Raw genomic sequence first — 23228 nt, 5'->3', positions numbered from 1 at the left:
TAGCATTTGCTATCAAACATTACAGATACTGTATACGAGAAATTCAGCAATGGGCACATTTTCCAATTCATCGTGAAGTAGTAGCTTTCACAAACGAACTTGGAGAAAACACACATTTCATTCTTCATGATGTGAAGCGCAGCCATGAATCAATCGACTTTTTTTTCTACATAACTAGCCGCTACAAGTAAACAGATAACTTTTATTTTGATATAGGCATCTTACCGCTGAGTTAGGTTATCTGTAATCAGAATAATAAAGATGAAAGTAGCATTATACGTGTGTGGCTGCGGAATCTGTTCTCCACTTTTTTAAAATTTCGAGGCGCTGATTTCGAATCTAATGTCGTTTTTTTTTGTATGAGCCTTCATTTTTGGTAATCTTATGCTCACTCCCCCTAAAAATCTTAAAAATGCCGTATAGCATACACAAACCTACTCTGCCTTTTGTAGGCTAGATTTGCATTGGTTCACTGGTTCATTTCACTTGAAGCATGCGTGGTATTCTACCTTCTTGAGCTTCACTTCTCTTGGCAGTTTTGGTGCAGTTGTCATAAAATTTTACCAAGGCATAAAAGTGTTAGATAAAAGTTATCGGGGAACTGGAATGCTGGTATGATAGCAGACTACTGCTGGAGTTTGATACGTGAATCTTCGGATGCTGAACACTCACGTCAATCTAAAACTGGGGTCGCCAACCCGCAGATGGTGAGATACTAGTTGATCTTTAGTTGAGTTTGCGGTCATCGCAAGAACACTTGAAAAAATGTATCATCACATCAGTGGCCCCACCTGTCACTGGCTCCGAGCATATACTGTAGCTGCATCTCGCTTCTCATTATAAAATATATTGCTATTCTTAATTACGTAGGTTTATTTCACTGTGCTTCAGACTCAAAACTCCTTCACCTTTTTTTTCCCTCTCCTGTGCAGTGAGACTCACTGCATACACTACCCTTGCTCATCCAATCAGCAGTTAGAACGCAGTCTAGATGCATTCAAGGACTTACGGTGAGTCGGATATTTCAGATTCTTTTTGAAAATGCACACGTCCCCTACTTCGGTGTTAAAAAAAAAATCACCATGCTCGGCGAAGGGCACCTATAGACAAACATTCACACTCACATTCATATTTATGGATCTCCAGTTAAAACTTTGCATGTTTTTCGAATGTGGGAGGAAACCGGAGTACCCGGAGAAAACCCACGCACGCACGGGAGAGCATGCAAGAAGGAGGCTCAAGTGCCGCATGCCGTGCCGACCCCTGTTCTAAGTCATTTTTAATTAAGTCATGCCATCCCTTAGTAGCTGCTTTTGTCGTCACAGCTTCACATTAATGTATGCATTTCAGCATGCAACAGTAAAAAAATAAGATCGCATTTCTGAAAAAATGTGACCCGTTCCGACAAAGCCAGTGTCATTTTCTTAAATCAGTGCCCTCAAATGAGCAAAACAGCATGGTTTTCCTTCTTGTTTCTGCAACTTCATCAAATTTTGTAGACCTGTGTAATTAATATCAGTCATTAATTACAACTTCACTAACCATTAAACTCTGCAGAGTAGCCCACAGTAAAAACTAGTTGGTGTCTGAATGAAAACTAGCATGACAGCAGGAGGAAATGCTCTATTGTAGCTAGCAAGTGTTAGAAACGATGCTAACGTTAGGTTACATAGCACCTAGGTGCATGCCACTCACACACACGCAGTGCAAACAGCTGCTTAGCTAACGTTATCACTAAATAATATTACTGTGTTAACAAGCCAATGTTACTATTGGCTGGCATGCATAAACCAACACAACAAGACCTTACTAACAAGTGCCTTAAACTTGGTTCATTTCATCCTTCCAACGTTTATCCATTGACCACAAAAATGACATTACCTTTTCACCACATCTGACCGGTTTTGGAAGGCCTCGTGAAAAAGAGCGGGCTCCGCTGTTGCAGCACTCGGAAGTAGCCACGTGTCTGTCGCGAACGAATCGTCTCTAAGAGCCGGCTCTTTGAGATGAACGTCAGGATCCGCTCGCCAATTTGGAGCCAATTGGGAGCCGATCAGTTTTTTCATGGTCTTTTTTTTCTGTTAAAGGCGAATGTCATTGGTCAAGATGTGTGGCGGCGTCTCCGTGCCCACGCTGAGCAGGCTGTGGTGCTCTTAGAGCCCATTCATGAGTAATTTGCATGAAGAGATTTTACCTATTTTGATTTGTCGTCTATTGAGATGAGTCTTTGTTTTGGATTTTATTTATAATATAACATTATAACATATTTTTGTAGCTGCACATTGAGGTTTAAATAAATTCAAATTACACTGAAATGATAAACCTTTGATATTGTGTATTTTTTACATCAGTAATTAATTTTACACAGTACACATAATTTGGTAAGGAATTCATTTAAGACAACAACAAAAAAAATCTTAAGAGGCGTAAAAGTTGTCTCTTTTTAGTGAGCCTAGACAAAAGAACCCGCTTTCCATCCCTACTGGAAGATCTTCTTCTTTTTAGTCTTCTTTCTCACTTTAACGTCATACCGCCACCTGCTGTACAATTACGTGTTTGAATTCTACCATTGTATGCTGTGATAGTACAGCGGATTTTGATGACGTTACTTTACTGTGAAATAACTGTGAAATAATTTGTTGTGATCGTACAGGGGATTTTGATTACAATAATTTACTGCGATAGTAATGTTAAATGCTGTGAAATCCTGGTAATATTTTACAGTGCAGATTTGTATTTACTGTTGTAATCGTTTCAGTTAAAAGTACTACAAATATTTTGCACTGTGCGTCAATCCACATTTTTATTTAACAGGAGCATCGGTTAGGCTCCAGTGTATTCCAATTGTACTATTTTGAAAACAGATTTTAGTGTAGGCCTGTATTTAAACCAGATGTTAAATATGACGCCGAAATGACGAATAGACGAGGCTTCTTTTTACATTTTTGCGATGGAAGAATACAAATGAAAGATTTTGTTTCCCTTTGGTTGCAATGAGGCGCTCGTGCGTAAAACCTACAAAAAAAAGTGCTGTGCTGCTCCAGCTATGAAACCTTAGCGAAGCTCTATGTTTTATGTTGGAGTTTTTACAAAAAGAGGATTTTAACTTGTGCTTCACTCACGTGTGTTATGTTTGTCATGCAGTTTGCTTGTGTGAGACATCCGTGACCCCAAACAACCACTGACCGCCTGCGGTGCCCTTGGCTCTTGTGCGTACTGCTAAAAAGTTTATGTGCACGTCGCTCTGCTCTGCACGGAGAACAAAAAGTCAGCGTGAGTTCACATGCGCGCTGTTACTAATATTAAAATGAAGAACTAGTAGGCCGACTATTTAATATTGCTTCAGTCATAACAAAATGTAGTCAAGTGTGTAAGTGTTAAATAAAACATAATATATTACACATACACACAGTGCATTTCTATATTTATTTATAAAAGTGTGTAGAAAAGTTACAGATTGAATTGATTGAATTGCCACTGTGTTATACAATTGCTAGCGATTTAGATGCTAAAAGCATATTGTGCAAAAAAAGTCATTAAATGATTGTTTCAGGAATGTTATAAAGACGGTAAATAATAACCTATTAAGACTGTATTTTACAATATATATGATGAAACCCGCTGAACAAGTTTGAAAGCATATTGTAAGTGTTGAACTAACATGTCAGTTACATTTGCCGCACTTGCAGAGCATGCAGTGAATTGAACATTTAATCCTAACACTAACTATTAACTCTTATCTATAAAAAACACAATTATAGAAATGACTACAATTTAAACTTAAAATAATAACAGTTTCACGACAATAGATGCAATAGATAGTGACTTTTATTTTACCCTCAATAGTATACAGTACATGTAAACTTAAATGTTGCCTTCAAGCTTTAATATAGTTGTAATTGGCATTAAGTGACATTTAATTTCATTTATTGGTACTGTAATGAATGAGCTATTTAAATGCTAACATAATGTAATTCCTTTTACGGTATACTGTGCAAAAAGCACAATTAAGTTTAATATTTTAGCAATGTTATAACGACCATAAATAATCATGAGAAAACAAAACAAAGTGTATTCAAGTTGCATATATAGTGCTATTTGTAGAACACGCAGACTAATGTACCTCATGGCTGCAGTATTTCTAAGGCTGCGTAAGTGAACAGCTGTGTAAAAATACACAGAATTAAAGTAAAAATGTACAATAAAAAAACAACAATTGCACAACTGTGTAAAGTTGCAGGAATCTAACTTTCTTGAATGAAAGCCAATGCATGTGTTTGCCAACAAATGCGCGTAGTGAAAAAGTGGATTTTAACAAGTATAGGACAGTGGTGCACGGGGAGGGACGGTACTGTTCTCCGCCCTCTCTGCAGCCTGTTACAAGTGGGACGGCTGCCTCTGGGCATGCGCACTAGTGAGCAGTTCCCAAATGGGGGTGGGGGGTAGTGGGGTTTGGACGACCAGGCAAGACGACAGAAGATCCAGATCGTGGGGAAAAGGTGATCAACCTCCACTGACGTTTGCATTCCAAGCGCCAAGATGCACATTGTCTCAGAGAGAGGACTGTCACGCTCCTCCTGGTTCTCCTGGTCCTGGTTGGCATCCTTGCTGGTGCTGCCAGTCACCTCTTCTTCCTACTCCCCTTCCTCTTTCTCAAAGTACCAGAGAGCTGCTGCAGCCAGTGGGAGTCGGTCGGGCTTCCTTGGAAGGACGCTGATTCTCCTGGACGTCAACACCCGCAGCCCCGTCAGAGTCCTCAACGACAACTTCCTGTCTTTGCAGTTGGACCCGTCTATCATCAGAGATGGCTGGCTGGACTTTCTCAGGTACCGGAGACATTGTACTTCTATTGCTTTCTGTTGTTTTCTGCTGCCATTAGACGTAAAATAAACACGACAGTCATTTCAGTGGAGATTTAGGGCTGTTTTATGGGGAGGGGGGGGGGTCAATGGAGGATAAAGTTATTTCTTCAACAAAAGTGCATATCCAGCTAATTTATATTGCAACATTAAACTGATCATGTAGGAGTACTTCTTGAGCTCACTCAAGCACCAAAAAAATTGCCAAACAAAATAGTACATTTAGTGTAAGTACCTCATCCTAAAAAGTACAGGATGAGAAGACAATAAGCCTAAGAAAATCAGGTTGTGGTAAATAGCAGCACACACTAATAAGTATTCACAATTACTATGTTCCCACGGCAATGAAAAATGGACAAGAATGATAAATACTAAATGTACTGGTGTGAATAGTAAGAGCGTATTTCAATTTTTTTATTGTATATGCAGACGTACGCTAAATGCATTACATTAATAAATGAATACGCTATATGCAGATGCGAATTAAGTAAATACAATTGTAAATGGGCCCGTATACAAACTAAATAAATACTATAGTTATGCATATGTGAATGGAATTAATAATAAATTCTGGATGTGAATGGAAAGTGTACAATACTCAATACTTTATATGCATGTGTAAAGGACGAGTTTGCAATGCTAATATCATCCTGCAGCTGGATGTTCAGCATGCGCATTGCATGTAGAAAAAATACGTTATTTGTAAACTACACCTGTATAAATAACTACTCAGTTACGAATGAACGCACCAGCGATTATCATTTAAATTTAAATCTCACGGTTTATTTATGTCTCCTTTTTTTTTTTTTTTTTTTGCAAGTCAACAACGTGACTGCACTCTGAACAGTGTATAGAGGAATGGGGAAAAAGTGGTTTGCGTCGTGGCAGTTTACAATATTTCCTTGGGGAAAAGTTAATTAAATATAAAATAATATCTGAATTTTATTGCCAAAGAATCACGTAAGTGTAATTAATCTAAAATAAAGCCTTGTAATTGTCGCATTTAGTAGTGACAAACTACATAGATATCCATTTGAATTTATTATTATTAAAATAATTGTATTGTACACAGTTCGTTTGTTTATTGTATGTAGAGGGAATGCAGTGATTGTATGAGTTATTACTTTTATTATTAGTATTACTATTATTATGTTTAGCATTTTATTGGCCTCTTTCGGATGAATCGTGATCATTGACTTCATCATCACATTTTAATGACTAGGCTACTTATTGAATTCATCTAGAGTAGAAGGGAATATCAGTTATATTTAATATACAAACTATATATACAAACAAAATGTACTATACTATAGTCTAAATAGCGTCCAACAATCCGGAAGTGGTGAGCATTAATTCTCATGCTTTGTTCTGTTTATTTTGCGCGTGCGCACCACCAGTTCAAAGCGTCTCGTGACCCTTGCGCGAGGCCTGTCTCCAGCCTACCTGCGCTTCGGCGGGAAGCGGACTGACTTCCTGCACTTTAACAACCAGAAGAACTTGGCTAAATTCAGAGGGCCGGGACCCGACTACTACCTGAAGAACTACGAGGACGGTAATGACACGACTGCGTTCTTCTTGCCCCCCTGTTGTGTATTTTGGCACTTCTTTTTGCCTTAACAGATGAAATAGTTTCTTGTAATTATTCCATTTTATGTGCAAAGGTCATTTTAGTTACAGGTTGCTAGCTATATATAATGTAATATTTATGCGCACGCACGCACCCCCCCCCCCATATATATATACACAGTATATTGCATGCCGTTGTGCCAGACATACTGTTCATCATTATTCTTACACAATTACACGGGAATAGCAACAACGTCTTCAACAGATAATTCCTTTTAACTTTAATCCAAACTGACTGAACACCCTACTTCTCCCCGCAACCAAACTATTTGAGACTGAATCATTGGCACATCTGCAAGTAGTGCACACCTTTTTTGCCTCATTGCTTCAAATTATTACTCAACACAATTAATCGATTCTTAATGAACAAATAATCAATTATTAGGGCCATTTTGAGTTAGGATTCACATGACCAAGTTCCAGCAGGTGCGTGGTTGTAGCAGTTGGATTTAAGAGTTTCATTTGTTGTTGTTGTTTTGGCTGCGGCTTGCAGATATAGTGCGCAGTGACATTGCGCTGGACAAGCAGAATGGTTGCAAAGTGGCTAACCACCCTGATATCATGCTGGAGCTCCAGAGAGAGAAGGCTGCCAGCACACAGCTAGTCCTGCTGAAAGAGCAATTGTCCAACATCTACAGCAACATCACAATATCAGGTAGGAGATCCCACACTCACACATAGTCATTCAACAGTCATTCTACACTTGCGCTCACACTCTTTACGAAATATCACTTTCTGTGGCTGTAGCATATTGTGAACTTTGTGTGTCATGCAAATCTAGATGGATGTTTAAAGCATGCCAATGTAAACCATTGGCATTCGCAATGACAAATGCAATTTGGAGAGGAGGAATGTGGGAATGGATAGAGGGGTGCTGGAGCTCTGGCTAGTAAACACACTGACATTTACACTGGTTAGCGTTAGTACAAGTTGACCACAGAACTTCGAGACACGGTTTTGGGTGGTCTGTTTTTATAATTCCAAGTGGAAATTCAGAACTGCACAAGATGAGAAATTTGTCTGTGGAAAATTCCCGTCTTTATGGAATAATTCAGGAACCTGTGCTGAGGTGTTTACAGTAAGGATGAACACAATCCATTCCATGATGCATTGCTGACTTGTTTGGAGTTTCAAACAATTTTTTAAAAATAGATTTAATCCTTGCAAGGTTCAAATAGCCATAAATCCTTTATTAGTTATAAAGGCAATGTTAAAAGTAATATTTTAATACAATACAACTCAAATGTTAAGACGTAAAAACAATAAGAATTTGTACTTGTGCTTAAAAAGTTAATGCCTTGATTGCTACGTGGCGGTTCGATCATCGTGCCAGTACTTTATTGCCGTTTTTCAAAAATCTTCCTTAATAAATGTTTTGTGGTTGAATATGGTCTATTATTAGTACAGAAAAATGCAAATTGTACATAATCATAGCCTAAATTACACATTTTCATAAAAATGGCTAAATGAATGAACATACAAATATAAGGCATTCAAATACACATTACTGTATATGAAGTGTAATATACAGTAGTATCTGTGACTTGTTGTGTGCACCTTTAAGAAGCGGGACCTGGGAAGTGACATGTGTGATGTCAGCTGGCTAGCGTTGACTGTTAGCTGAGTGCTAGCAGCAGGTTAGCAGTGTAGAGAGTGGCTGACAGCAGCTCCTGTGTGAATGTTCACTGCATGTGAACACTGCACTGGTCTCTAGGTGTCAGTAACGTTACATCGATGAGGCAATAGCCACCAGGAAGTACGCTGTCAATGCTAACGTGAGAGTCTATGTTATCTTATCCATGTCTAAGATGGTTTATTTTCTATTATTATGTCTTCTATATTGTGTCATACAAGTATAAAGTAAACTACAGTGGTGTTACATCATGTCTAGAGGGCTGTAATAATGGTAGAAACCGTATTTAGAAGATCATAAACAGGTTTTCTATGCTCTAACTATGAACATAGTCCATTTATTAATACTAAATTGTACTTTGCGGAAATTCACTTATCACGGTTGGGTCTGGAACCAATTAAACGCGATAACTCGCCTAATATGCTGATGCTAAGCAGGACGGCAGTTCAACCTTTAACAGTCAGTTCTATTTTCGAGGGTTTTTTTTTTTCCTGAAAAATGAAATTCAGAACTGTACGACCTGAGAAATGTTTAAATTTAGAGGGTTATGTCCGAAAGAGAGAGCCATTGCGTTTAGTTCCAAGAGAAATAAACCCAAATGCATTTAACATTGAATGTCAGTGGTGTGTAAGCAATGACAAATGGCAGCATCGAGTGAATAGTAGACCACATGCGTTCAAAAGTTGCTGCTTGGTTGCTTCCCATCCTGGATCATGTTGAAATAAAAGTGTATGGAGAAAGGAGTGTGAAAGCCACACAGTGTCTGGAAAAGAAATTGTGGGTTCCTGGAATCAAATAACTCTGTGAAAGAAAATCCCACGCATCACATGCGTTACCCGCGCAATATATATTGATAACAAAATGAATTGTGGTTGTCTTTTCAAGACAACATTGATAAATTACAGATGCTGAAGAAACCAATTTCACATCAAATTGTTCTCTGTGGAATAGGTTTCCAATATGGTTGCAATAACGCGTACGGTAAGTGTGTTTTCATGTTTCTAGAGGATTCCGCTCTCTTGGAACAACAAAGAGACGCTGAATGAGGGATAGAGCCAGAGGTGTAAGACTATATATTTTCACAGGTTACCTTGTATAGCAGCCCTGTCATTAACTATGTAACACTTCAGCTGTGCAAAAGGGCACAATGAGCCGGTCCCAGACCCAGTAATGTCAAAGAATGCCTTTTGGGATTAGCCTGCTGCCTTATCAGGGATACTGGTGCCTGCTGAATACTTGCTGCTGAACAAGGAGTGATGGTCAAGGAAAAACAAAGACTAGTGAATAACACAATGATAAAATGTTTTTGTTCAAGTACATTTAAAATGAAAGGCAAACATCGATGTGAAAGCTGATGGCATAAGTCAGAAATATAAATGCTGCATGATATATGACCATAATAAATCACTGCTGTGTCTCGTTTTACCCACATGCTTTGAGCTTCATGTTTCTGATTGATTGGGGCTCAACTGAAGATTGTGTCTGAGTATACACGATGTTATAATAGAGCTGCAACACAAAGAGTAGGAGCCTTTCTGTTTTCAACAGATTCTTTATCATCAGAAGGACATTATTTATGTATAGCTGACCATATACAGTTCTAGGGAAGTTACATGAAGTGAGGGGGTCTTACATTCAAAACAGTGTAGCCTCACCATACACGTCACTCAACGTCTCCTATTGTGCAAAATTGACTTTTTAATGATGTTATATCACTAATATGTGTTCCTAGAGACCGCCTATGACCACCAAACATGAGAAAAATATATCAGGTCTCACACTTTTTTGCTCCACTTCTAAGAGAAGAGGTACTCAAACGGTGTTTGAAGTTGCATGTTTTTATGACCCCAATGTACAGGGGTACCTCGGCTTTTGTTATTAATTCATTCCAAAACATTTGACAAAACAAAACAGAACATGCAAAACCGAGGTCATTTTTCTGATAGGAAATCATGTAAATCCAATTTATCTGTCTAGACACACAAATATATTTATGCTGAATAAATATCGTTTTACATGCAGAAGACAATGTGAAATAATATAATGACAAATTAATGGAACTTACTGCTGATGCAGACTTCCCATACATCCTGGCGCTCACTAAAAAATGCACGGACAGTGAGCCAGCAACGCGTAGGGTGCTCGATTTTGCGTAACGATACAGTTCAGGTCAAACACACTACTTTGTTACGTGCAATATTGTATGAAAACCGAGAGTGCACGAAAACTGGCAAAATTATGGTGAAAATTTTTAACAAAAACCAAAACATACAAAAATTGCTAACATATTTTGTCCTCTTGTCTCACTTCTTCATGTTACATTGTTGTATGTGATATATGGCATCTATTCGGTTGGGCAAGTGTAGTTACCATGTATATGGAAAAAGGGGATAAAGTGCACAATAGCGCTTCTTGGAGCCACACACTGTCGGAGGAAGTTGTTGACAAACACTGATTATTAGGATTAAAGTTACAGACACACAAAACAGTGTTTTCCCATTTGGTCAACCGATCTGCCGGAATGAATTGTGTTAAACCTGAGAGGTTCCACTATTCATAGTGAGTAATAAAGAGAAAATAAACTCCTTGAAAGTGACACACAGTATGAGTAATGTGAATGTTTTCTTGAAGGTCAGATTATAACACGGAGCTTAACTCTCTGTAAAGGATTTTGCGTTAAGACCTCACATCTTTTTGGTGTAAAGAGTAATAGGGGTACAGGGCTTTAGGGAGGTGTTTAAATATGGTCTGGTAACAATCAGCTGAGATCCTGTGTGTGTGTGCGTGTGTGTGTAGACATATGTATGAGCAGGTGGTGTTTTAAAGGTCTTTTTTTTTAACAGTCGTGCTCCATCCTTTTCCACTCACCACTGTTTGCCCTTTGACCCGTGCTTGTTAGAGCTATCAATAATGGTACAACTTCAAGATAACAAACACACACACACACACACTTGCAACAAGTCAAGCAAATAGTGTGAGCTCAGACAAGGTCACAGTCAGTGTCATCTGGTGTGTTTTTTTTTTTTTCCAACACTGCCTCCCGCAGTCCACCGGCTCACATCTATTCCCTAATTACCACTCTTGTGTTTACTGTTATCGTTGCGCTGTATATTGTGACTTCATGTGAAAGTCCTGTGTTTATTTGACTCCCCAGAGAATGAGGCAGTCAGTCTGTACAACTGGTCACCTCAAAGTCTTCGTCTGTGTGTTTAAGACTCAAAAGATAAACTCAAGGAATCTAGGAATTTTCTCTTTTGTTATTCTCGTCGTCCATCAATATTTGACCAAAAGCAAACCTCCCAGGAACAGAGGAACCAGTGAACCAAGAGTCTGAATAGGACACATGTGTCAATGGATGGCTGAGACCCTGCAGGTTTTTTCTCCAACCAGCTTCTCCTGCAGGTGATTTCATTGATGAGCTCCTTCCCTCGAACTGAAGGAGGTGTTGATCATTAAAATCACCTGCTTTATTGACCGGCTGGAAAGAAAACCTGTGGTGTCTCAGCACTCCATGGCACGATTTTGACACCCATGGGATTGGATGTTATCAGTTATGTGTTCCTCAGCTGTCCTGAAGACCTGAAACAGACTTTTTTCCTCACTAATATTCCTTGAGTGATTATTGTTCAGGCACAGAAGCCATGAGATACAGCATGTTTACCTCCAACATTGCTGATAGAACATGAACATTTATAGCAGGTCTGCGACTGTTTTGTAGATAGTGTAAATCAGAAGAACACTGTAAAAACATACTAAAAAAAAATATTCATTTGCGTCTAGATACATCCATCCATCTATTTTCTATGCTGCTTATGCTCATTAGGGTCGCAGGGGTATGCTGGAGCCTATCCGAGCTGACTCCGGGCGATAGGCAGGTACACCCTGGACTGGTCGCCAGCCAATCGCAGGTCTACATACATTTTTAGGAAAATTCATCTCTGCAGGCAAAAGTTTTTTTTGACTGCCTGTGTGATTGACACATATATGCTTTAGTGTCCATGTGAAGATGAAGACCACCAGCAGTGGCTTCACGTAGGCTAGATTAGCCTAATTATTGAGATCATCAGGACGGCGGCTCATATTTACATACTACATGATGGAGCAATTACTTTTAAACAAATAGCATGACTTGAAATGCTGACAGAAACGTCAGTTGTGTGATATTAGAAACGCAGCCTAATTAAAGCCCTAGGCACTACTTGGCAGTTATCTTGACAGCACCTGCGGTAACACCAGACCTGTGGGCAAGAGCACATTCTGTAAGTTGTAGACGGGTTGCAGGTTGGGAGGAAATATTGCCGTCACTTCACTTGTTGTCCCTGATTTGGGTTACAGTATTCCCTCGCTACATCGCCGTTTACCTTTTGCGAATTCGCTTTTTCACAGATTTTTTTAAGTGCAGTTTTGTAATTTTTTTTTTTTAACAACGTATGAACGCACATTGCGTTCTACGTCCTTATGGTGTATTAGAATGATCTATTAGTGCTCTGTTGTGTTTTTCTGTTATTGTTTTTATTACTGCTAACAGTAAAGGGTGTTGTATGCTCATGTGAGAGTTGAAGACGTGTCCAGATTGTCCAGTTGGTCTCAGCAAATGTAGAGCAACAACAGTCCTGATTGGCTAAGGGAGAAACCACCTATTGTGTTCTGCTTCCTTATTGGCTGTAGACCATTGTCTATCAATCTCCGTCCTGCGATGATAGACGCTGAATGAAGGCAGAAGTTCCGCGGCTCTAGGGCGCCTGGAATACTGTAAATGAATCTTTGGTTCATGGAGGACGAGGAGGAGGAATATGTTTTAACAAGGATACAAAAACACTACAGCCTAACAGCGCCAAGACAAACCACGATCAGAGGAGTGAAATATGCGTGAGTCACTTAATTTCTTGTGTCCAATCTTGTAAGTTGATCATTAAAATTCAAAGGAAATTTGAACTTTGAGAGTGTTTAAACAAGAGAGAAATGTGGTAAAATGTTAATGCCTGTCTGAGAAAAGTGTAAAAGGTGTGTGGTGAGGGGTTTTACAGCCTTAAAACAAATATAATAATTGTACAAAAACATACGTAGTTGACTACTTTGCGGATTTCACTTATTGCGGGCTTTTTTGGGAACTTATCCCCCGTGATAAACAAGTGAACATTGCACATTAAATTAGGCCCATGTTGCCCACCTCTTACTGAAATTGGTGCATAGTTTTTGTGTGCTTCAGACAAAAAACAACTCGGACATTTATACAGGGCATATTAAACAGATTAACGATATGAAGCACGATGTTTCATTACATGTTGTGGGTAGAGGCTGGCGGCGAAGACTGCTCCTCGCCAATAACCATCAGACAGTCATAACTTTACTTCATATTATCAGATCTCCTTTAAAACTGACATGAGGGCTAAGGGTTGGGGCCTGATCATGACTTCATTTTGATATTGACTCCAATGGCTCCACCAACTGGTGGAAATGTACTGCTGTAACTACCTCATACATGGCCCAGTCGTCCCGAATTTGGTGGGTTGGGACATCGGACAGGCCACCTTGGCACCAGTGTCGTCCCCTCCTGGTTGACAATTATAACTCCCATTCACATGGTCAGATCGTCCCAAAGTTTTTTATAGTGGGTCAGGTCACCCTCCAGTCATGACTGTGTGTATACATCAACTCAGATGGCGCCCCCTACTGGATAAATATTATGCATGTTAAAATTCTGCTCAAGACGGACCAATTTTTTTCAAACTAGGGCGTTGAGTCATATGTCTGCTGGCCCGCTTGCCCGCCGACTCGCATAAACCCGGAGTTGCGTGGGGGTGCGAGGGCCCATTCAATACTGCTCGTAGCTTTAATTATTATTATTATTTTGTTGTTGGATGAGTCAATAGTTGGCTTCATGTCCAGACAGATGTTTTTCAGCGATATTCATTTCCTTTTTCTTTCGTTCTCAGTCTGATCTCACATAGATGATATCATGTGTCGTGAATGTTTATAGCCTCTAATCAGTTGTTAGGTTTAACCAAACATTGCTGAGAGTACATCAGACACTAATACCCGAGCCCGTCTCTTTTGAACTGTCACAGAAGTGCAGCCGTCCCCCCTCGAAGCTTCTGGCTGAGAGCTGCAGGAGTCGCTTAAAAATGAACGTGACAGGAATAACGACATAGCTTTGCTCAACACCATTTCTACATTTGCAGAGAGTGTTTGGGGCTAAACATATGTAGGAGTCTAACCAGTTGTAATTGGCACCAGTTTGTGGTGCTAAATTTGTCCACCATTATTGTTGCTGGCGTACTGCTTCGCTTGTGCCTCCCATGAAATTGAAATTTGAAATGCGCATACTTAATTAAATTTGACAAGTTGCCTACTTTAGTTAAAGTTCACATCAGACATGCGATACATAAAACGAGTTCACCAGTGACAGAGAAGATTGTAGTATGGTCCTGGTGTGGCTCACGAAAACTACCAAAAGAAAGCAGAAGGTGAAAAAAAACGGGCCAACGTGTATACGGAAAAGGCAAGGTTAAGGGGATTCACTCAACGTCTATGAATGGCCTGAACCTTTACCATCAAAACAGCCATTTTGCCTCCTCTTTCAGTAAAGAAAAATAGTTTGGAGCCGCAAAACATGACACAGCGTATAAGCTTTTAAAAGTTGTAATCTTTTAAAACTGTTACCTGTTATAACAACAGAATTCAACAGAAGCACAGTCAGTATGCATGTGTAGGCCTACTTTTATATCATTTAAACACTCTACTATGTAGGCCTTTTGAGTCATTCCCGTATGTGTAAAATTAAAACAAAATGTAGCCAACTTTAACACGAAAAAGCCCATCAGAGTTCACATATCTGCATGTCAGTGATGTCTGCTTAATATTGTTTACATCACTTCACTCATCACAGGCAACATGATATGCTTGCGCTGAGTTAATGTCATCAGTTTGCCTACTGGTGATGTTTGTTGCCATTGTATTGGTTCTGTCCTAGACTATCTTTGCAGAGTGAGGCTTTTTTTTTTCTGAATAATTTCCTGTTTATTTTGAATTTGGAGAATCGATGCTTTGATATTTTTATGAACAATTCTTTCATGTATTTTCCATCTGTGAACAGCTTCCACCTCTTTATGATCTCATGTGGAGCCACACTAGCAGCTGTAATTGAGTTTGGATCATTTATCCGCTTCTTGAAAGTATGTTTGCTCTGCTCAGCCTTCTGTTGCACAGTAGTTTTGAAATCGTTCTCTTGCGCCCATCAGCAGTACTTTTCAGAAAAAGACGAGTGCGTATGTTTTTCAGTGTTATATTTTATGTTGTTTGCTAATTTCTCACCACGTATCAAGCATATTAGTAAAACAGCGTCATTGGCAGTGAAGGCAAAGGAATATGTTCATTGAGAATTAAGCTCTCTATTTTCTTCAGAGATTTTTCTTTTTAGGGACAGATTCAAGAATATTAGTACACTCAACAATCAGTAGTCTAGATCAGTGATTTTCTGTCACGCCCACCTTAGGGGACAGAATGTTTTCACGCCCCCCCACGATTTGAAATATTATTGAGAAACTGATAATATCTATTTATTTATCTGTACTGTACAGACTGAACTTGAAACTGAAAACAGGAAAATGCAACAAAATGGAGAGCAGCGAACCATACAAGCGTATTCAAGAGACAAATTGCATGTTGAGTATAACAAAATCATACATGTTGGCAGGTCTGCAGTAATACTGCAGTAATACTGCAGTCGTCCCTGCCTCTCACGCGCCCCCCCCGATAGTTCACCACGCCCTCCCCATGGGGACCCGCCTCACTATTTGAAAAGCACTGGTCTAGATGCATTCACGGACTTGCAGTCAGTCAGAAATTTCAAAATTTTCAAAAATGCACCTTTCCTCTGCTTCGGTGTAAAAAAAAAAAAAAAAAAAAAATCACAGCACTCACAAAGGGAAGCCGACCTCTGGTCTAGTATCCATGCTCAGTAGGGTTGGGCATCGTTTGAATTTGAACGAATCCGGTTCCGATTCCTTGTTTTGATTCCGGTTTCTAACGATTCTTGATTACAATGCTTTTTAGAGGCCGGTTCATAAGGTTTCATCAACTTAAGTATGAATTTCTTACAGGGCTATTTTTAACCATTATACTGTATAAATATCAAACCATTCAACTTGAGCATAAATGTTCTAAAGTTTCTTTTTACAGGAGTACACTTTCACAAAAGACGTTTACTTTTGAAAAGTAGTGTACTTCGTTTGCTGCCTCGATGTTGGTGTAAGCTATTTTCTATGAAACCCTTATTTTGTGAACACAGGTAAACAGGATATAGCCCAAACTGCTCTAATTTTGAAGGCCGGAAGTGTGTTGTGTGAGTTGAGAAGTGTCCCTTGACTGTTGCTAACAGAAACATACTGTGCACTGTGCACTGATCCGATGCTGATGAGACAGCATGATTATTGCACAGGTGTGCATTAGGTTGGCCACAATAAAAGGCCACTCCAAAATGTGCTATTGTATTGCGTTGGCTCGGGTTATGGTATGGGCAGGCACATATGTTATGGACAGCAAACACACATGCGTTTTTTTCATGGCATTTTGATAGCTAGCATGTCTGGGATACATTTTGATAGCGAGCGTGTTTTGGAATACTCTGGATCGGCGTATACGGTATATGAGGCAAATGGTTTAGCACACCTTTATGGTCAGCACTCAACGACACACCACGTAACTAGTAACTATAACTTATTATTTTTTTAAAGTAATTTGTCCAAAACCTTCGACTACAGAAGCAAAGTAATTGTGTGTCTTTTTCATGGTGCTCCATCTGTTTTTCACAACTCCTTCAAACACATCTATCTCATTCCTGAATCCATTTTTGAAGTTGCACAACAGCAAGTTGCTACTTTTGTTATGTCAACGTCAATTATTGTATTATTAGATTTGAGCAGCCACTGTGGGTCTTAGAAAGCTTGAATAGCCTGAAAGCATGTCTCCTTAACCACTTATAATGGTGCGGTAATTCACTATATAATATGATTATTTGCAACCTGTCTTGTTCGAATTTTACAGACATGTGCATGTCAGTCCCCTGGAGATGTGTACGGATTTTCGTGGTGATTCAGCTAAAGTTACAGTGGGTATTTTGTAGAGCGCACTGAGCTGTGTGATAAATTTCAAGTCAGTCTGACTTATGGGGTCAAACCTTCGGGTTTAATAACAGCTCCACCATGTGGTGTATTTGTCAGAAAACTAATAGCATAGGCAATACAGAAGGGGTACATACAAATAAAAACATTTTTTGTATAGTAGGTCAGGACCAGAAGAGTTATCTTGCACAAACACATACAATTATAGGAAAAAAAAACAACTGTATATTCTGGAGTGACTTATTTATATGATTTCCTATGTGAAAAATTATTTTGACATCTGAAATCTCAGGATGTTGATCACTTACATTTTTGTTTTCCAAATGGGATTGATTTTTTTCTCCATCTACATAATACCCACAGTGTTTAAATCGCATAGGGAAATAATACTGAGTGTAATTCCATGTGTTTGCAATATGCACCAGAGACAAGTGCCCAGCCACTGCAAATGAATGTCATTTTAATAGCCAGACGCATGGGTTGTTTGGAAGCAGTCTGCCCACTTGATTATTTGGCCTGACACCCAAACACTACATTTGTCTTCTGAGAACACATTTTGTGTCAGATTGCTTGTTCTGGAATGCATTGGTGGAGTTTTTAGAGAAGGGCTTAACTTTTTCACAAGAATGCTGGTACTTCACAAGTATGTGTTTATAGGTACAGTATGTGTCTGCTCAGTGTGGGTCCAGATGGCGTTCTTATTCTTAGGATAAAAATGACTGCTTCATTAGCAGCAACACACATTTTATTTCCATAACTTGACTCTCATCCATAATCTATGTGATCTGAATTTGGTCTTTTCTCCTGGATTACTTTGTGTTGCAAACATGATCAGAAAACATTAGACTCTATCTGGCAAAAATACAAAACTATTGGTTTAATTGCTCATGATCTGTTCCTGATTTAATTTGTATTGAAGAGGCTTCTCTTATGTTTTTATCACGTTTTGTATTATTTGATTCCTACCAAACAAAGTCCATATATTACAGCACAATCCGGAAAACGTTGCTTGCATAAAAAGTTTGGCTTGTTTCTTGTCAGGCCATTGGTAAATTCTTTTGAATCCTCTTTTGTTCACATGGACCATATGGCTAGTCATATTGTTGGGCCTTCTCAGAGACCATCTATCACTTTGCGGTGTCCTGCTGGGTAAGATTCACGGCCAGATTTCTACTCTCAAACTAAAGGAGAAGAAAAATAGTTTGAGAGACGGCAGGGAATGGATGGAAGGAATGAAAATGGAACAGAGAGACAGTTGGGAAAAAAAGAAGAAAAAAGAAGAATCTATGCCACTTGCTGGAGCTTACCCCGTCTGACTTTGGGGTACACCCTGGACTGGTTGCCAGCCAATCGCAGAGGAGAAGAAAATACCAAGACAAATAAAGCAATTGTACCTTGTGAGACCACCAGAGAATGCCAGATCTAGCAGTTTCATCTCGTTCCCACTCGAAGGTCTAGCCAACACCCGAAGTAAAAAAGTATGCCTTCGAACTTGACCAAACATAAAATACTCAGTGTTATGAAGTCTTTTTGAAATCTTTTACCTGTACTGCAACCCTGAATGTACTGTATGTAGACATTATGTGCCATACAAACAACCCATAATGCAAATGTATCAGATAAGCAACTTAATCTGAAGCCCCTTTTTCAAAGCCTTGCAAACCTTACTTTCTTGCTGATTGAAACTACAGCTGGGAGTGAGAGGGAAGGCTTATCAGAATAGCGACATTGGAGCTAAAAGTGGTGCAAATGGAACACTGGTCAGAGGGTGGCACTGCATCTTTGTTACTGCATGTCATTTATCAAGAGCATATTTTCATACTCAGTACATTGCTTCCATTAGGTGACAGAGGTGACATGAAATTATAATAAAACCCCTGATGATCTAAAGTCATCGCTCCAGGCAGTGATTGTTCTTTGACCCTAAAAGTGATGACATGTAAATATCTATGTGTCTCAAAGGAATAAGTGAAGAAGCTACTTCCTAATTATTCTCTGTCATCAAGATTGTGTCTCAAAATTTGGCCTTCAGTTATTAAAACAAAAGAAAAGTAAAACCATATGAATTATTGTCATTGGTTAGGAAACTATTGAAGATCATTTTAAACAGTTTTGAACATTTGTGTTGTCACCTACCCAGCTACTTTTATAACAACACGTTGCAACTTTACTCACTTTTATGTGCCTCGTAGACACTTAGATTAGCACATGGAGCCTCACTTAATCTTGGCTTTTCTGGTTGTGCTTCAATTTTACTGAGATCAACAACTGATTGTATTTTTTGGCTAAGATTGATCAGTCGCCTCCGGAAGTTTATGGGTTCATTGTTTTATGGCTTCATTAATGGATCTATGGAAGTTTAATGTTAGGCGTGTTATCAAATTGTTTTCTGTCACCTTTGCCAGCATTTTTTTTGTTATTGAAGAGCTTTAATATATTACACTAAGGGGTCAAAATAGAGTCATATTAAGATCAAATGTTAAAAAGGAAGGCTATAGGGTGAGTTCTGTGCTCATCATGTCTTGAATGGATTCAGAAGGATCCTTGGTCTCCTAAGTTAGAGAAGGAATTTGATGACTCCGTGAGAGTGTAATGAAATTCGCTTTGGTCAGAGGGGTGAAAAACAGAATAGACATGCATTCCCGAAGGGCAAGACTGCTTGCAGTGGCCCAAGAAAGAGAAGGATGCAAGCGAAACCTTTCCGTGTGGTTATGAACCACTGCTTTGAGTGTCTTGAGCTGACACCTCTAACCAAGAGCAGATGGTTGACTAACTTCACTTGCCCTAGTCCTGGCATACTAGACAAACCATGGATCTGATGCTGCCAGAGTGCTCTGCTTGCAATCCTAACAGTCTAGATCAGCATTGGTAGTGGGCCGTTGATGTAAGTCCATGACATGGGATACAAGAAGGAGAAGAGAGGCACACCAACCCAGCCAACTTCACTCTAAAGTCATGCTTCATCTGATTCTGTTGTAATGCAAAACTCTTGCCCCTTGTCATGAGTCATTCATATCATAACAGTCTTATTAGGTACTGTGCCCTTTAGCCAAGAATAGCTATGTTGCCATTTGTATTTTGTTAACAGCAGATCAGGTAAATGTTAATATTGGCTCTTCAAAAACGTCTACTTTTAGTAGATTTTTGAACAGGAACAATTGGGGACTATAAATTGGCGTGAACGTTAATGTGAATTGTTGTTTGTCTAGATTTACCCTGCAATTGGCTGGCAACCAGTCCAGGATGTACATCACCTCTCACCCAAAGCCAGCTGGGATAGGCTCCAGCTTACTGGACGGATAAGCGTATACTTGCAACATGAAACATGTCTGAAAAAAGACAGTTGAAATACATTTTTGTGTTTTTGTATGTTTGTTTCCTCTAAAAATACACGTCTCGCTTTGATTCTGGTACTTTTCATTTGTCGGACCACTCTTCGTGCAGCTCTCTAAATGTGTTGAAAAGTATAGGCCCGAGTACATGGCCAACGTACAACACATATATTGTCCATATGGTTTTAATGGAACACATCTACCAGTGCAGGGAGGAAGAAACAAATGTGTGTAGGTGTTTGTGTAGTCTGTGTATCAGCCCAGGACCTGCTAGTGAAACTACTACTACAGTATTTCAAATTACTATTTAACAATACCCAAACACAACAATTCTCTTAAGTCATAGAAAGAAATATTGATGCAATTCCTGTCCAAACAAATCAAACAGTACATAACAAAAAGTTCAAATGGAGAGCAAAAGTCATTTGCCAGTGCGTCCACATTAGTGCGCAAATGGACTGAGGATCTGACTGTAATGCATCATTAGGCACTTGAAAGTCTGGAAACACGGTGGGAGCACACGAGGAGCACATGGCTCGAGACTTATTTGCTAAGGTGTAGGGCTGGAAAAAGTCCCAGTCTCTTTCCTCAACATCATCTGGCAAGGACATCGATCAAAGTGCTGGGCTCTGTCCCAGTTTTATCATTATGAGTTGTTTGAGAAATGCAAGTGGGGCTTAGGAGTGAAGACTTATGAGTGGAGAGCTTGTTGTCTCAGTTAAGACACGTGCCCCTCATAGTCTTCATCCTACACCTGCCTGACATTTTGACATGATTTACTGTTGTAAAAAATGTTTTTCTATGAGACGAAAATGATTGATTATGACATAATATGTAATATTTCACGTAGTACATTCACAACACTTTGAATAATTTCACAGTACAGTATTTCTATAAAAAGGATCTAACTACTTTTTCTTTTTTTGTTCTTTTTTTTTACGATGTACTTGTATTTTTGGGATGTATATATGTATGTATTAGGGATGTCCCGATCCACTTTTTGGCTTCCATTTATTTTATTGTCTTGCCGAACCGATCCAGTAAAGATCCTTTTTTTTTTTTTTTTTAATAATAAGCTTTTGTTACAAACATAAATTTGTGGAACTGAATATGAAAATCTTCAAAGCATTACAAATAATTGTATTGCTGAATTTACTTTTTTATTACACAGCATGACCAACAATCTTGTTTGGCTTTTGTAACAAACCTTGGTGAGTCAGGTCCCTAATCCAATAAAAGTCCATCCAATAAAAGATCAAATTTTTAAAAATGGGTGTGCAAAATACTTTCAGAGTAGGACTAATCATTTGACATGGTTATAGATCAATTCACTCTTCAATGCAATAGTAATTTATTGACGGTGCTTAGTATAAACAACAGGCGGCTACAGCGACATTGGCGGAGCCAGACATTTTTCATTGGGGTGGCCAAGGTGAAACCATTACTCAGTCGTGGCAATAAATTGATACCTGAAATGTCTACATGGCCAGTGGGGTGGCCAGAGAGTGACCAAGGGTGGCCACGGCAACCGTTGGCCGCCACGTAGCTCCGCCACTGTACAGCGGCACCTCCTGTGCGAGCTCCCCCCACCATGAAACTGCAGTCCTTATTTTTGTGATTATGTTGATGATTGTTGCAGAAAAAGGGGAGTTTGGGATACCATGTGTTTGCTTTGCTGCTCTGCTTGCAGGATCTGGTCATCATAAACCTCATCTGACACGCATCCTGGGATCAAACATACTATATTATAGCTGACAATGTTGCAACGTCCAACATATCCCCAAACAAAGGTTTTACTTGGTACTGTAATGATATTTGGCCATGGTTAATTTCAAGACATTTGTAAAGCAGTTAAATAAACATTCCTTCCTGAAACAAGTTTTCAGTGATTTGTACTACATTCCCAAACAGGTGTCTCATAAAAAGTGCTGCTGGGTTTATTTAAGTTCAGTCCCTTTGATGGAGCAGGAGCAGGCATGCCGTTGGCCACTCTGTTTTTTGTTTCACTCCGTCTGCCTGGAGGACTGCTGTTTCTCTGCAATTTTACAGCAATCAGTGCTCAATTACAGCATTAGCAGAGGTGTGTGACTAGATGGTTAACAGGATAAAAGGTGGAAGCCTTACAACCACCTTCTCAGAAGATGATTGCCGTACTAATCTGTGATTATAAAAACATCAGGTGTGGCTCTTTACAACCCTGTATTTACCTGCTATTTATTGGAAAGGTATTAGTTAAGCTACTGTACGCATGTCTGACACTACACATTTGACAAGAAATTGTCTACTTAGAGGGTAATTCATGTACTTTCAACCAACAATGGAAGAAACAAAAAGTCTGTATTTTGTTTCCTAATAAAAGGGCCACAATGGAAACAAAGTAAACATCGAAGGATTAAGAGACTAAAGTTGACACATCCAAGAATAAATGTAATTTGAGGACTGTTGAAGATCTTGTTCCACAAACAATGAACTAGTCTATGTTTTGGCGCACGAATATCGGCCTTATGTAATGTGATTATGCAAACAACTTTTTTTGCATAACATTACAACCTTTTTTTCCATCTGACAATTTTATTCTTTTTAGGTCCTTCAGTGTATAATTGTCTTTTTTCCTTCATCACAAAGCTCACAAAGCTATGAAAGTTTGTTGTTTTCT

At 39.1% G+C, this 23228-nt stretch overlaps 1 protein-coding gene across 6 annotated transcripts in view; it reads left to right on the top strand.

The window, feature by feature from the left end:
* Positions 1 to 23228, top strand: part of hpse2 (heparanase 2) — a 74032-nt gene that overhangs the window by 24105 nt on the left and 26699 nt on the right. For 3 of the 6 annotated variants that reach the window (XR_008573594.1, XM_054798252.1, XM_054798253.1), the window contains 3 exons: positions 933 to 4826; positions 6257 to 6411; positions 6979 to 7140. Coding sequence is in view for 5 of the 6 variants with exons in the window: in XM_054798252.1 (XP_054654227.1) it covers positions 4540 to 4826; positions 6257 to 6411; positions 6979 to 7140 (604 nt within the window). In the remaining variant the exon portion in view is untranslated. The remainder of the gene's footprint in view (positions 1 to 932; positions 4827 to 6256; positions 6412 to 6978; positions 7141 to 23228) is intronic. The other 3 variants (XM_054798254.1, XM_054798256.1, XM_054798255.1) reach the window with 3 other exon arrangements.

The sequence above is a fragment of the Dunckerocampus dactyliophorus genome, chromosome 14 (assembly GCF_027744805.1).
Source record: "Dunckerocampus dactyliophorus isolate RoL2022-P2 chromosome 14, RoL_Ddac_1.1, whole genome shotgun sequence".
Lineage (NCBI taxonomy): Eukaryota > Metazoa > Chordata > Actinopteri > Syngnathiformes > Syngnathidae > Dunckerocampus > Dunckerocampus dactyliophorus.
Note: the sequence above shows the minus strand (reverse complement) of the source record. Positions and strands in the feature narration are given on the sequence as shown.